This window comes from Opisthocomus hoazin, chromosome 2 (genome assembly GCF_030867145.1).
Source record: "Opisthocomus hoazin isolate bOpiHoa1 chromosome 2, bOpiHoa1.hap1, whole genome shotgun sequence".
Taxonomy (NCBI): Eukaryota; Metazoa; Chordata; class Aves; order Opisthocomiformes; family Opisthocomidae; genus Opisthocomus; species Opisthocomus hoazin.
Window position 1 is genome coordinate 33,560,734 of NC_134415.1, and position 16,008 is coordinate 33,576,741.

The 16,008-nt window shown below is 46.3% G+C and overlaps 1 protein-coding gene across 1 annotated transcript in view; it reads left to right on the top strand.

The window, feature by feature from the left end:
• The first annotated feature begins 5,873 nt into the window (after nt 1-5,873).
• CAPN13 (calpain 13) overlaps nt 5,874-16,008 on the top strand; it is a 45,633-nt gene continuing 35,498 nt past the window's right edge. Inside the window, exon 1 of the mRNA XM_075445979.1 lies at nt 5,874-6,110. Coding sequence (XP_075302094.1) covers nt 5,874-6,110 — 237 coding nt within the window. The remainder of the gene's footprint in view (nt 6,111-16,008) is intronic.

The following is a 16,008-nucleotide window of genomic DNA, read 5'->3' on the forward strand; positions in this document are numbered from 1 at the left end:
TTGCTTTATTGCAAGGGTGCATTGTTGGCTCTTGTTCAGCTTTCTGTCCACCGGGACACTAAGGGCGTCTTCTTCAAAAACACTTAGGGTTGCTACCAGAGAACGCGTCCCTGAGAATGTGCTTGCTGCATCCATTCCCTTGGATTTTGGGCTTCTTTAGGCTATCACAAAATCACAGAATGGTAGGGGTTGGAAGGGACCTCTGTGGGTCATCTAGTCCAACCCTCCTGCCGAAGCAGGGTCACCTACAGCAGGCTGCACAGGACCTTGTCCAGGCGGGTCTTGAATATCTCCAGAGAAGGAGACTCCACAACCTCCCTGGGCAACCTGTTCCAGTGCTCCGTCACCCTTAGAGTGAAGAAATTCTTCCTCATGTTCAGATGGAACTTCCTGTGCTTCAGTTTGTGCCCATTGACCCTTGTCCTGTCGCTGGGCACCACTGAAAAGAGCTTGGCCCCATCCTCCTGACACCCACCCTCGATATATTAGGTCCCCTCTCAGTCTTCTCTTCTTCAGGCTGAACAAGCCCAGCTCCCTCAGCCTCTCCTCGTAGGGGAGATGTTCCAGTCCCCTCACCATCCTTGTAGTCCTCCGCTGCAGGGCTCCGCTGGACTAGACTATCTCAGTCTGGTGTCCAAGAAATGAAATAACTTCCTCCTTTCCATACTTTTGCTAGATACCCTTTAATTCTTTGACCTTGGGCTTTAGGATCACAGAGGCCAGTCCCCTAAGTCTCCTAAATATATGGCTAACTCTTACTTCCTTAGGGAATCCTGGAGGAAATGAACTTCCCAAGTGAGTGAACCGCTGTGGAATTTGAGAGCCCAGTGTAAATGCTAACAGGTACGGGCCTGAAAGGATCCGCTGCTTTTACTGCTGCAGAAAGAATGACACACAGTTCTGATAACTTGTCTCGTGGTAAGACCTGCCAGGCAGTGCCTGGATCCAGGATGATTGCTGCATTTCCTGGTGGTGTGTGGAGAAAAACAGGTAATGTGAAAGTGTGGGAGGTGCAAACAAATACTGTTTGAGTTTTTTTGGTTTTTTTTTTAATAAGAATAACTGTGACTGAAGCCACAGTTAGCCACAGGAAACTATCAACTGATATAGGTCAATAGACAATTCATTGTGGATGGCTAATAGAAGCATACATATGTATCTCTCCATGGTACGGAATCTGTATGAAACTATTATGCCTGAGTCGGATTGCTTGCTTTTAGCCTTGAACTTGACTTCAACTCAGTTACGTTTACTGAAGGCGTGGCAGAAGCTGCCCTATAAAGGAGGATGGGGATAGTGCCAGCCTGTCTGTCACTGTTGGTGTTGGCTGGAGAGATATACCGAAGGCATTGCAGGTAAAACATCACTTTGCTGTTTTACTTAGTACAAGATGAAGCAGGTAAAATAGAAGTAATAGTGCTGGAAAAGGACCACAGACACATTGAGAAGGATTTGTCTTCGGGAGACAGAATAGAGTCCCCGTCCTTAATATTACCTGGAGGGAAAGAAAAGACAAATTTTACTGTCCTTAGAAACAGCCTTACAGTAAAACGGTAAGTTGTCAGAAGTAATAGGATCAAGTGGGAGTGGAGATCCTAAGAGGAGGAGGACTCTATAGCTACTGCATGCTGCTGCTAAATGAGGTAGAAAAGAAGTATCTGGAACTGTCCTATGGTATGTATGTAAAACAAGGAGAAAATTGACTTAATAAACAGCCGAAAGGGAGTACTTCACAGACTGTTTGGAGCATAAGGTCATGCAAAATGCTCCTGAGAAAGTAATCACTTGGAGGGTTGCCAAAGTGCCTGGCTTTGGTTTTGATTTTCTGAAATACTCAAGGCTTTTGCACACTGTATGTACGAGGAGTTGTTGTCCATCTGGGGTTTGGGACACCTAAGTTCAGGTCCCTGCTCTCCATCTGCAGTTCACTGTCACTGTGGGCAAGCTGCTGAAAGCCAGCACTCTCTCATTTGTTTTTTTTCTGAATGCAAGGACAGCTAATAAACTCAGGCTTTTCTTCATTATACGACAATCCTGGAACTGACTCCCTGAAGTTTTTACAATGCTCCAAATACATGAATGACACTGTCTTAGAGGGAATGAGTGCTTGCATTACTGTAGCATATATTGAATATTATGGATGAGATGAAATGTACGTTGATAGTTTGGAGTGTTTGAGAGGGAACAGGGGAAGGAGGGCTGCTGGCTTTTTGGCTTTTCTGGTATTCTTTGTAGTGTTTGAGAACTCAGCTGTCTTTCTAAAGTACAGAAACCCATCTGAGCCAACATATAATGGAAGTGTTTGGAGAAAATTGTTGGAGAGGAGAAGGTGGACAGTTCACTATGAAGTAGATGCGTGTTTCTAATTGCCCGTTTCCACTTTCTGCTTGGCGAAAAATATTAGAAGCCATTGGAGGAAATTATGTCTATACTCTAACATAAGTCTTCATGCAAAGTGTGATTAGCTGCCAGTAGCACTTGTCACTGTTGAGTACCTGATTATAACAGTTGCTTGACATCTTTCGTGAATGAGTGCTGGAGGGAGATGAGACACACCCTTTACTGCTGGCTTTTAAGCTGTTTAATGCAGAAAATGGTGGGTGCTTGGGGTTTCCAGGTTGGTTTCTGCAGGGGTCACCAAACTTTTTGCACTGATATCCTCAGAGGCTCACCTTTCCTTCCCATCCCTTCCAACTGTTATACCTGATCTCTTTTTCTGCATCTCTCTATAGCTTTTGCACTGGTCCCCTTCACTTCCTCACTCTTTGTCATTTGACCCTCACTCTGAGACAGACAGCAAGAAGAAGGATCTCCCTCTGCTGAGAAGGAAGTGGGACCAAAAAAGAGCAGTAGATGCAAATTTGAGTGTGAGTTCTTTCTCGATTTCAGGTAAGTAAATGTGTTGGAGGAGATCCCAGGACTAAGTAAATGTATGTTTAACAGCTTCTGAATAATAATTTTCTTCCTTAGTTGAGACTCAGTCTCTTGTTCTTCTGCAGTGTTTCACACTATATCTGAACCAGCTTTTGTGAGTGTTTGAAATCCCTCCCTCTATCCCTATGTCTTGTGGCAGGAAGCAGTCCAAAGGCAATGCCTCTGAGACCCACTGCATTAAAACTTTGTCCCTTTAAAGTCTCTCTTCCTCAGAGTCTAGTAACAGTAAGAAGCTCCCCAGCAGCTGTTGTGATCTTTGCTGTTGCTGATTCACCCATGAAAGTCAGCTGGTGGCCAGGGCTCAGGATGCTACTCCACGAGAGGTGCTGGTGTGGGCAGGACAGTGCTAGCCAGGTGTGTGTGATCCCATGGGCTGCCTATGCAGTGGCATGGATGGATGTAGAGCTTGTGTATCTGTGCATGTGTGCCCCCAGACACAATGCTCATGAAGTTATTCCTGCAAGGGAAAAGTAGTTAAGTGTATTATTTTCTTCAGTCTGGTTGCTAATTTATTCTGGATATGTTAAACAACGTAATTAAACACACACACACATGCTAAAAACTCTTGTTCTCTGTCAGAAGAGAGGGAACGCGTGTCAGACCCAGCCTTCAAGCTCTGTTAGTTTTAATTTGAGTTTTGGAATTAGTAATCAGTTTTGCTGGAACACTGTTGCAAGAAATAGATCTTAGCATGCATGGGGCCTCGGCACAGTTTCAAATGAATATTTGTTAAGAAGAAACCATTCCCTTGTCATGTTATGGTACATTACATGAGATTTATTTCCACTGTATTAAAAAGTGCAAGCCCAAGGGGAATGTTCTCTGTTCTTGTTGGCCAAGGGTGATTTCTGAATACCATCTGATTTTTTTTTTTTTTGGTGGGACTTTTAGTTAAAACAAGGAGATGCAAACCTCCTTATTTTTCTAGGCTGTTGTTATGATGCCAGGAGGCCAAATGACTTGAAGCACTGAGAAAGGTGATGACACTAAGTAAAAACTGTATATGCATGAGGGGGCTGCATCACACGTTCAGTATGGCTGGTCTGTGTTTTTCTACATGTGTGAACGATTCACAATAAAAATCCGAGGCTTTGCTCTTACTGGAGCCATCTGCTCTCTTTGTACCATACCAGGAACATATCATATCTACAGACAAGTTTGTTTGGTAGGAAAAGAACCCTTTCATCTACCAAAAAAAAAAAAAAGTGATGGCATAGGATGGCTTGAAACTGAAACTAAGTGACTTCAGGCTAGGAAATAGCACAGCGAAGTTAATTAACTATAGGAGTGGTTTTCCCAGAGCATGTGGTGGATTTTCCAGTGCTAATTTAAGAGAAGGTACGTCTTAAGTGGAAGCCAAGAGCTAGGGGCAGGAATCGCTGGATCCAGTGTGGTGGCATCTGCACCTGCTTCACCAAGGGCTTCTCTTTTCATGAGAAGAAGGACAAAAGGGGAACTATAGCTCAGGACAGTTAAAGTTTTGGTTTTATGAGGACAACTGCAAATGAAGGATGAAAGCTGGCAACGTAATTTTTCATGATGGAAGGTGCTGGAGGAACCAGGAGGCTGATCAACCTTCCTGCTACTTCTCTGAACCCCACAACAGAGCTTTTTAGCTGAAGGAAGATCCGCAGGAGATGGTGAACACGTGTGCAGCTTTCTGTACATCCACGTGGCTCTGGGGAGTGTACCTGAAAGCTGCTAGTCTGGTTAGACAGAACAAACAGTGCTTTTAAAGCTCTGGTGCCACTGCCTGTCCAAACATGCAAATTTTCCACCTTTCTGTGCCCTTCTCCTACTCATGTTCCAGAAGTCCTCTCGCTCCACAGTCCAGCGTCTCCATGGAAGATGCACTGCCTCCCTTTGGAACAAAAGTAGTTCTTCGATGGCAAGAGTCTTGCTGTGCCCTATGACTGTAAAGGGGACAGAGTCTGCAATGGCAGATTTTATCTTCTGCATCCCTCCATAGCTGTGCCAGCAGATGTATTAGCAGGTCTGTCCGTTCTAGGGATTCACTGTGTGTGTGAAATCTTCACTCTTCCTAAGTGAATTGCCCCTTTCCTTTAGGTGTGTTGGTGAAAAGGGACTCGAATGTCTTCAGACTGGAATAGCTAAGATGCCATGCAGTGACTGCCCAATTTAAATACAAAACTACAATTCTGATCTGTTTAAACACTGGCCTCCCAGTGAACTACTGAGTCCAAAAACCCCAGACTTTGGTGTACGCTCATGTGAGCAAGTAGTGCAGGTGGGATCCGGGTCTGGATGTTGCAGCTTGGTCCCATTTCTGCACTGTACCTTTAGGAAATCTGGTGGAGTGTCTGTGTAAGCTGGTAGGAGGCCAACCCCTAATCTGCCTGGGGTCTTTGGAGCAGACCCCAAGGAAAGGTAAGTCTCTGTCATCTTTAGATCTCACAGGGAGCGACCATCAAATGCTCACTTGTGGAATTGGAATAAATAACTTGAAAGATACCATATGCACAGATGTGATCCATGGCCAGAAGAGTACTGGGTACCTCTGAGCATCCTCCCTGCTCACACCACCTCCCTCCTCCCCTGTGTGTGCAGCTTCTGCTCCATCCCCTACGCTTCCTTATGTTGCGGATGTACCTCAATGCTAACACAGCGGTTCACTAACAGCTTTGCTCTCTGTCCTCGGGGAAGACTCAAAATTGAATTTGTAGCAGTGACAGCACTGGTTTAAGATAAACCAGTTGGGATTTCACGACTACTCTTTCCCCAGGCATTTCCAACTAATAAGGATTTAGTCACTGTGACTGCCCTCAGCTTCGCAAGCTGCTGTTCCACAATCCTTTTGTGGGTCGGGGGGGGGGGGGGGGGAACGGGGTGTGTTTGCTTCCCCGCACACTGCTAAGGCACCACTTTGGATCAGGAAACTAACAGCAGTCCATGTCCCTCCTTCACAGGAAAGAGGTACAATGCTCGCCCCTGGCTCTACTCTGACGTCAGAGCAGGGCTGGCAAACAACAGGGGCAACGGGAAGCCTCCAGAACCTGAAGAAATTTAATAACCAGGACTTCAACCGCCTGCGAGCTTTGTGTCTGAGCCAAGGACTGCTTTTTGAGGATGCCACCTTCCCCGCTCATGTTAGCTCCATCGGTCCCAACCTGCTCCCAGAGGATAAGCTGCGACGAGTACAATGGAAGAGGCCAACCGTGAGTTACGCCAGCCAGCGTGTTTTGTAGCCCTGCTGCTGAATTGCAGCGCTGGTGGCCAGGGGCTAAAGACCTTCACCCTGGGGGAAGAGATCTATGCGAAGCAGGGAAGTAGACCCCAAGGGGAACACTGGGAGCATGACACTGCAAGGGGGGATCCTTGCTGTGGGATGGGTGGAGGGAAGATAACCTCTGTAACATTAATGATCTCACCGGGTACATTTTGGCAGGAAGTTTGTTTCCACCAGTGAACCTGACTAGAACTAGTGTTCCCGCTTTGATCTGCTTGTAGAGGGCTTCGTGCAAACCTGAAAAGATGTCAAAAATCTGTTAAAGATCTTCAATTTCTGTAATCTAAGCCACTGACTCAGCAATACCTATTTTAAAGTAATTGGGACAAGGCATGAGATGAAGTGTGTTTGCTGATTCCCATTTGCAGTTTAATAGGCAGTTGTCATCATCTAGCACATGGATGTTTAAATTGGGAGGCAGAATCACATATGCAGCTCTTATCCTAGGACCTAACTCAGGGAATCTTTCCATGGTTGGATTTGCCACGTGCTGCCCTTTTGGTGGGTTTTACTGAGTGCACCACTAGCGCCTGGGGCGTTTGGCTTCCCTGGGCTGGAGCAAACCTGTTCATCTCCTTGAAGGCAACCCCTCGGGATGTAGAGACAGTAACTGTGAGACTACGTAGACAGGACAAGATAAGACAACTAGAAAAGATTTATTTGGACTGCAGATGCATGCAGGGAAGTGAGGGTACGCTGGAGATTGGCAGTGTGGTGGCCTTGGCATAGCAACAGCAGGGGCTGCTGCTGGCCTGGACGTTGAAAGCCATGGCTCACAGAAGGGAAGCTGGCTAGACCAAGAAGCCTGCAGAGCTGCTGAATGTGGATGCCCACATAGAAAGGCGGGAAACCCCCGCCTTGTTGTAAAAGGAATGTGATGTGGTGAAGTATCAGATGGAGCAGAAGCTGCAGCCTGGACACCAACAGGGCTGTGACTGCAGTGTTGTGATAGGGATGGGGGCTGAGGCTTGAACTTCTCACTACCCAGTGTTGCAGCAGGGCCTGAAAGTGCCAGCAAAATTGTGTGCTCAGAGGTACAGGCACTTCCAGTCTGGGTTCATGCTTTATCACATATTTTGGTAAGTGTGGAAATGCTGGGTGCAGATGTCTGGGTGGCCTCTCTGGAGATGCTATGAAGGGATCATTCTCCTCTGCAGAAACAGTTCCTACTGCTGGCTGAACATCTGGGCTTCTCCTCAGGCAGGCTTTCTTCAAATCCAGGTCCAGTGAGAATGTAGCTGGTGCTGTGTTTTGTACACTAGCACTCCACTGACAGGTCTGTAGTAAGTGGGGATAATCTGTCTTGGAATAGGGGTGGTAGTAGAAGAGTAACTAAAAAATGCAAAGGAGAGGAGCTAGTTGCCAGCATTTCCAGACTGAGACAGACAAAGATATGATAACCGAGCATTGGACTCAAAGACAAACATGGATATTAGGAAGGGCTCTCAGGGGCCTTTTAAAGATGAATAAACTGGAATAAAATGTTATGATACAGTTCTGTTAAGTACTAACCACCCTGGTGTTTTTGCTGTTTAGAAGCCGCAGAGCAGCGTAGGATTTCAAAAGAAAGCAAACTGACTTAGGAACACAAATAGCACTAATTGTGAGGCACCACAGTGTGGGATGAACCTCTATCCTACTCAAATGTCCTGAGAGTTATTTCATGTGCAAAGAGACAGACGTACCTTGCTAAAAGCAGAACCTGCTGCTGCTAGTGCTTCAAGTTTGTCAGGTGAGGCAGGTGTTGGAGAATCCCCTTCCATTTTGCTGAATCCACGAAGGTTAAGGTGATGAATGAAAGTTTTCATGGAATTGGTTTAAAAATTTGCAGAGGTCCTCTCCTTCCCAGAACTTCTCTTTTGAAGATTTTTTTTTTTTCCAACAATCACTACACAGTTTCCAGCATTGCTCCACCAAACTGACTGAAACCCATCAGTTCCAGCAATTTTCCAGAGTTTTTTCAGGAAGTAGCAGGCTTCTGGCTTTGCCAGAGCTCTCCTTGGAAAAATGAAACCATATGCTCATGGCCCAGGGTTCATGACACAAACATTGAAAAGGCTTTTCTTCTATTATGGCTCGTCTCAAACAGAAACCCAGGGCATCAGTGCTGGAGATGGCTTCATTTTAGTATTTTTTTTTCTCAGTTTGACCAAAATTTCTTCCTGTAGCCATTTCCTGATCATCCAGGCTTCATCCTGCTAGACAAGATGCAAGATGAAGGGCAATGGTGCCAGCTGCCTGGGGAGCCCAGTCAGAAGTTCTCAAACATCACCACAACACCCAATGCTGTGTCAAGGTAACATCAAATCTTGGCCTCCATCTCCTGGCAGAATGAAGCAGGGGCAGAAGTTGTTGCTGAATGTTTTGAGCCATGGGTCAGGAAGTAAATAAAACTGTCTTTGCATTTCCTAAGTCCTGAGAGGCCATTGCTGTGTCCAGTTGCCTCTGGGAGTTGATCCTTAGGGAAGGGGAGGGAGGGCTGCAGTGTTAGGAGTCAAAGTGTTCCAGACCTGAAGTTTTTCAGCTGGGCACCTTTCACCTGTGCAGAAATGTTCTTAAACTCTTTGGTCTTAGATCATTTTGATCCTCACTGTAAGGATACGTGATCCCAGGTGTTTAAGCCACCTAAACTAATGAGCAAAAAAGAAACCTACAATTTCCCAAAGGGATTCTGTTTCTTTCCTGAATACATCTCCCAGAGAGTGAGTGTAGTTTCATCCTGCTGACAGCATGGCTAATTTAACCTATGTTAGTATTTTTCTCAGCCTCCATCATTACCTCCCTCTGACATTAAAAAAATTTGGCTGGAATTGTACTTGCGACACAAGTGGCATCTTAGTCCTATTGATCTCTTAGCCTCCATCTTCCGAGTCACATAGTATCTGGTTATTTAAGGGATATATAGCAATTATAAATCCAAATGAGCAGGTGAGCAACATGCTGCTTCTATTTTACCTTGTACATTCTCAAGAGAATTGCCAATTACACTCAGAGTTTGGAGTCTTCGTATGTATAAAGTAGAGAGAAAACAGCTTGGTTTTCAGACAGCAATAGTCAGTGGTGACAGTCAGAAACAACTTATTTTGACTTGTAAAGTGTGCTGATTTAGTATCGGAGTCCCTGAGGAGAGAGGTGCATTCGGAGCACCAACACTTCTTTTGAAATGTCACTTTTCCAAGCTACACAGTAGTTGCAGTTTCCCATCGGATGGGGACTGCTCCAGGCTGTTTTCATCCCCAGGCCCTCAGTCTACATCCGCTGAAATGTGTGCAATTTCTAACAGAGATTTTGCCTGTGGTATTTCAAACATTACTAGCGCTGGGGCTGGAGGTACCAGATAATTGCAGAGCTTCTGCTGTAGCTGCTCTTCTGATTCACCCACATTTTGGAGAAATGGAAAAGAAGTCTATTCTAGACTGAATAAAGTATATTCTATAGCTGGGCTTTTCTAAGAGCAGTTATTCCCGGGGTATTCAGCCCCTGAGCTGGAAGACAGGGATGGAGAGCAGAACAAATCCTCCATAGTCCAGGAGGAAGCAGTTAATGACCTGCTATACCACCTGGACACTCACAAGTCTATGGGGCCAGATGGGATCCATGTGAGAGTACTGAGGGAGCTGGGGGAGGAGCTCGCCAAGCCACTCTCCATCATTTATCAACAGTCCTGGCTAACAGGGGAGGTCCCAGACAACTGGAGGCTTGCCAATGTGATGCCTGTCTACAAGAAGGGCTGGAAGGAGGATCCAGGGAACTATAGGCCTGCCAGCCTGACCTCAGTACCAGGGAAGATTATGGAGCAGATCATCTTGAGTGCACTCACCGGGCATGTGCAGGACAACTAGGGGATCAGGCCCAGCCAGCATGGGTTCATGAAAAGCAAGTCCTGCTTGACCAACCTGATCTCCTTCTATAACTAGGTGACCTACCTAGTGGATGAGGGAAAGGCTGTGCATGTTATCTACCTGGACCTTAGTAAAGCCTTTGATACCATCTCCCACAGCATTCTCTTAGAGAAGCTGGCACCTCATAGCTTAGACAGGTGTACTCTTCACTGGGTAAAAAAACTGGCTGGATGGCTGAACCCAGAGAGTTGTAGTGAACAGAGTTAAATCCAGCTGGTGGCCGGACACAAGTGGTGTCCCCCAGGGCTCAGTTTTTAGTCCAGTCTTGTTTAACATCTTTATCAATGATCTGGACGAGGGGATTGAGTGCTCCCTCAGTAAGTTTGCAGATGACACCAAGCTGGACGGGAGTGTCGATTTGCTCGAGCGTAAGAAGGGCCTACAGAGGGATCTGGACAGACTGGATCAATGGGCCGAGGCCAACTGTATGAGTTTTAACATGGCCAAGTGCTGCATCCTGCGCTTCGGTCACAACAACCCCATGCAATGCTACAGACTTGGGATACAACAAGAGGAAATGGCCTCAAATTGCACCGGGGAGGTTTAGATTAGATATTAGCAACAATTTATTTACTGAGTAGGCTGCCCAGGGAAGTGGTGGAGTCACCATCCCTGGAGGTGTTCAAAAAACATGTAGATGTGGCACTTCAGGACATTGTTTAGTAGGGGTGGTGGTGTTGGGTTGACGGTTGGACTTGATGATCTTAGAGGTCTTTTCCAACCTCAGTGGTTCTGTGATTCTATTCTGTAAAGATCCATCAAAGAGAAATTCTCCTTGAAGAGTTATGTCAGTTTCTAAAAACTGAGATGCTCCCTTAATGTTCACACCACATTCTTTCATTTTTTGGTGCTTTTTCTTCACACAAGCAATCGAGTGGAACAGAGAAAGTCACAAAATTATTTGCTGTTGCTGAATAAGTGTTTTTAATCAATTAATGTTTTAGCTAAAGGTGTCACTTTGTTCTGATCATAATGCATAATACTACACAGATGCAAAAAGAAACTGAATTAGGACGAGCCAGATGATGTGAATTGTGGTGGTGCTGAATTCCGAGTGCTTTATTTTTGCTAACATTGATTATATTTTCAAATACGATATGTGTGAGGGGAGAGAGATTACCACATATGCAGCAGTGCCTTGGCCCTGCACCAGGGATAGCCCACCATGGTGCTTGATGTGATACCCTATATAAATTTTGTTAAGGATAGTCCCTGATCTTCAGTGCTTATGCCTTCAAAGGCTAAAATGGGCAGAGGATGAAGCTGCTGAAGGTTTTTCTGAAGAGTCTTCAAGGTCACAAACTGCTGCTCCTGCAGCTGCTCACCTTTTGTCTCTTGGGGAACCCGTAGCTACCTTACGGAGTGAGGGATTGCTGAGCAAAAGCTAGCATAGGGTGGTCCATCCCCTGTTTAATGTAGGGGGACAACATGTGGGGGGCAACCAGAAGAGAGGGAAAAGCTGCAAAGTGGACAGCGGAGGTTTGAGGGTCAGCATGAGAGAAATCCCTGAGTGCCTCTTCTCACTCATACGAGGGTGTGTGATGAAAGGACCGTCTGAAATAGCCATAGTGGGTTTTGCTCTGCATCATCACAGTCTGTTCGTATCATCAGGGCATGGACTCCTGGGCGTTTGCCTCGTGTCCGGTGTCAGGAGAAGAGAAGAGCAAGGTCTAAAAGAAGCCCTTGGGTAGAAGCCACCGAAAGAGGCTGCACTTGAGCAAGGGAGATGCCTTGTTCTCTTAGCAGAGACTCAGGGAACTGTGCACTTAGCTTCTAAAAAGCGTTGGGGAAAGTGGTATAGTTTGAGTCAATGCTTTTTTTCAGGGAAAAGTGATTCATCATTTGATGCAGTAGTTTTGCAAAAGGACTTGCTCACGTTTTTTCCTCTCTTCCTCTGTCCCTTCCCAAGCCAAATGTAACTTTCTTTCAGCAACAGAGTGCCTATCATGATTCTGCACTGCTTTTGGTGATTTTTTGTTTATTGCCATTTTACTTACTCCCCAGAAATTTCCAGGAATTAACATCAAGGAATTTTGAACCCCGGAACTGACTAAACCAAAACGGATCCTTTAAAAAAAATTTTAAAGTTAGAATCTTTCCAGATGGATAAGCTGAGCTGGAGTTTCTGCTGCATCAGCGTTGGCCTGTCTGTGGCTGGAGGGGAGAAAAAGGCAGATTTTATTCAGGCAAGAAAGAAGACAACACTTTGACGTTAACCTGAAAACTTCACTCTAATAGCAGAGAGGAAAAATGAAGAAAAACCTATCAAAAAAAAAAGGGGGGGGGGGGAGCGGGGAGAAAAGTGGATTGTCACATAAGCTGCTTTAGTAAAGCAAGTTACGGGAAATGTGTGTCGATGAGGGATAGTGCTGTCCTGCACTACCTGCAGGTCTGTCACCATGGGGCTGTTCTCTGGCATGAGGCAAAGCTGCTTGCCAGCTGTTCGTGGCAGAGTTCACAGCTTGAGGAGTTCCCAGGGCCTACAAGGCCCTTGGATCCTCTTCAGTATTTCTTTTTGATGAAAATCAAAATCAATTCACCTTATTTTCGAGTGTGTGTGTGCAATCAGTGTAATTGAACGGGAGCAGCATTTCCAGGCTGCGATTGTCTCAGCCCTTGCTGACTCAGCTGATTGCATCTGACCTCGACTCCAGAGTTCATATCTCTGGGCCAAGGAAGCTGCAGTGCGTCACCGTTTGTCACATCTGTCTTTCTGCACAGGCTTGAGATGAGGAGAGTTTATTTGCATAGTATCTCTGGGTCTGTTGCTTTTGGAAAGGACTGGTTGTGGGTGGGAATGCTCGCATCCCGGGCTGAGAGGAAAGCAGTGCTCCTGTGCTGGTTGGCTGACTCACCCGCTTCCCTGTTTCTCAGGCTGAGGAGTCAGTCAGCACGATGTTATACGGCTGTGGTGGCTGCAGGGCAATTGTTTCTAACACCGTGCCACTTTGAAAACTTGTTCTGTAGAGTCTGAGTGGGAGGTTTCAAGACCTCTAAGGAAACTGCGTCTCAAAGGCTTAGGGTAGACAGGGCTTTTTTTAAGCAACTGAGGCATTTTTGTTGAAAACAGACAATTAGGAATTCAGCTATTTGGCTGTAAAGCCATGAATAGCCTCCCAGGGACACCTGGGCAACGTCCTGTGCAGCCTGCTGTAGGTGACCCTGCTTCGGCAGGGGCGTTGAACTAGATGACCCACACGGGTCCCTTCCAACCCCTACCATTCTGTGATTCTGTGAATTGAGTTCTGGTGGTGCAAGCAAATCCCTTGAGATTAGCCTGGTTTTTCCCATCGAAGAGAAGGTCAAGAAAAGCAGTATAGATGTTTGAAAAACAAAATTAGGCAGATTCAAGAAAAGATTCCTGATTCCCATGAGGTCTAATAAACACAAAACAGTGGATAGAGCCTCTAGCCTACTAAGTCCTTTAGCCACCGGAGCTGGAGAGTGGGAGGGTGTATTCTGGAGGAGCATTAGCTTTGGCTTGCTTGGTTATCCTTCTTCCTCTTCAAGCTGCTGGAGATGAGGCATTGCAACAGGCAGAACTTTGGTGTGACCTAGCACAGCTTATCCTTTCTTTTTGCTCTCCCTTGTTACTGCAACTGGCTTATTTCTGTGTTAGCTGTTCCACGGAGGTTTCCTGCCATTCTGGGATGTATGACAGTGGTGTGGCTGACCCCTCCTCAGTGTACCGCTAGGCAATGCCCTCAGCCCAGGGAACTGCAATACCGTGTTTGCTTCTTAATCCAGACCAACACTATTACAGGCACAGCAGTGACACTGAATTAAGATTTGTCCAGACGAGAACCGAGTTTGGCTTTCGATCAATAGCAGCTTTTTTATTTTTCTTAATTGCTGTTTGCTGAACAGGGAGCACTGTGGATGGCGATGGAAGGATGTGTTGGGAAGGTGGAGGTGGAGCAGGGGGGCAGCAACACAAGTACAGCCAAAGGGAAAAATGTGGTGCTGTGGCAGGAACAGAAGCAGGGCTGGGATTTTGCTGTGGGGTTAAGGTGAACTGATTGGGAGGCAGGTCTGCAAAGAGTCATTTCTTGCCTCTTAACCCTCACCGGCCTTGTGCCTGCACCCAGGATCATAGTGGGCAAGTGGTGAAATCTGTGGGAAAGTGACCAAGGCCAGACCACTGTACTGAGCAGCAGCCTGCAGTCAGACTGGCTTACGCTGCCTATGAAATCCCACCTCAGGCTTCCGATTTTCCACAAAAATGTCTATGTCCTTTGCATATGTCTGCATGTGTCTACACTATTCACTTCCAGCTACTTCTGGGAAATTGTTCTTCCTTAAAAATTTCAAGCAATTATACGAAGAAATTTAGAGACAAATGCATGTACAGTGTGCTCTCCTTCCACCTCTCAAGCTAATTCTCTGTCTTGCCCTTTAGATAAGCAGTACTTCTGTGGTAAGACCATTCTCTAGAGCCTGAACTGGATTGAACTTGAACTTCTTTTTTATTTTGAATACATAATGAAGTCTTCAGTGGGCCAGGGAAAGCAAGTGATGATAGCTTTGTCCTGAGGGGATGAGTTCAGGCAGAGCACTTGACTTACAGCCCATATGGTTGCCTTCACTACTGTACTCGTAGATACTCTGAGAAGAGATCACGTGCCTCTGTGAGCTCTCTCTTCTTTCCCTCTCCAGCTAAAACTGAAAAGTCTTGGGGAAAATGCCACAAAGCCTCATCATAATTTCTCAGTGAAACAGGGCTCTGCTTCTAGACAGACTTCTAGTTAAACCTGTAGTTTCTCTAGCTGTCATGCAATTTAAGCACTAGCGAATAGCGAGGCTTGCACATTTTGTGTAGTGGTAACTGGGCATACCTGTGTTGTGCAATAATAGAGGACAGTTTCTGGTGTTTTATGACTGCTGTATTCTTGCATTTGAAGGAAGAGGAGCTAATTGGAGACTTCCTTTCCTCCTTTTCCTTCCAGTTGAGAAGGCCCAGATTTCCAAAGCACTACACCCATCACTATTATGTCCTCTCTAATCTCTTTCAGAAACCCTCTGCGCGTAGTTCAGGCTTCACATAGCATCCTTCAAGGGAACAGTCCTTCCACCACTGACTTCAGGGGTTGCACTCTTCCAGAGCTCTTTTGAGCATCTCGTCTTGCAATTCCTCACCAATGCCCCCTCCTGCCTTTGCTTCAGCTTCTGTTTGTCCCTGCCCTTCCTTGGCTCACACCCAACACTGTGCAAAGAGCCCATGCACTGCGCACTGCATCCTTTTGAAGCGTGCCCATGCTTCCTCTTCCCCTCAAGCCTGCAGGGAGGTGGCTACAATCAGAAGCACAGCCTCTCGCTAAAACCTGCCCACCATTTCTGACCGCAGTGCACGCAGCAAGGAGGACTGCTGCCGCCATTTCAGCCAGCAGCACTGGTGTCAGCTCCGTGGGAATTCAGCTTGCATTTGCCGCATGGTTTCTGCAGAGGGACAGCTGCTGAGCAGCCCCTTTTTCCATGGCTAGTCACATGCTCTGTGTTGCTTTCCAGTTATTGCCCCAAAACTACACCCCAATGGAAGCAGAGCTTAGTGTGTTGTGGGTGGGGATTACAGTGAGAGTGTTTGACTTCAGCTTTTGTTCTCTCTGATAGCCACAAAATTGTCTGTATGGACAGTCAAGGCATGTTGGCTGGGGTTGACTTCAGATCATGTCTTTCCTGGTTTTAGACAGAATTACTGGTTTCTCTCAGCAAGGAACCTGCTTAATGACTCAGCTCATCCCTGTTTGCTTACTGGGGAGTCGAACGTCTTGGTGGGCAATAGGGTATCTGCTGAGGCATCTAATGGGCTGACTTTTCAGCTGATCTTCATAACAGGCTAGCAGGATCCACAGTGCACTGCAGAGCTTTATCGTCCCAGCACGGAGCACAGCATCAGCCCTTTCCTTGAGAATCCCATAGGAGATGCAG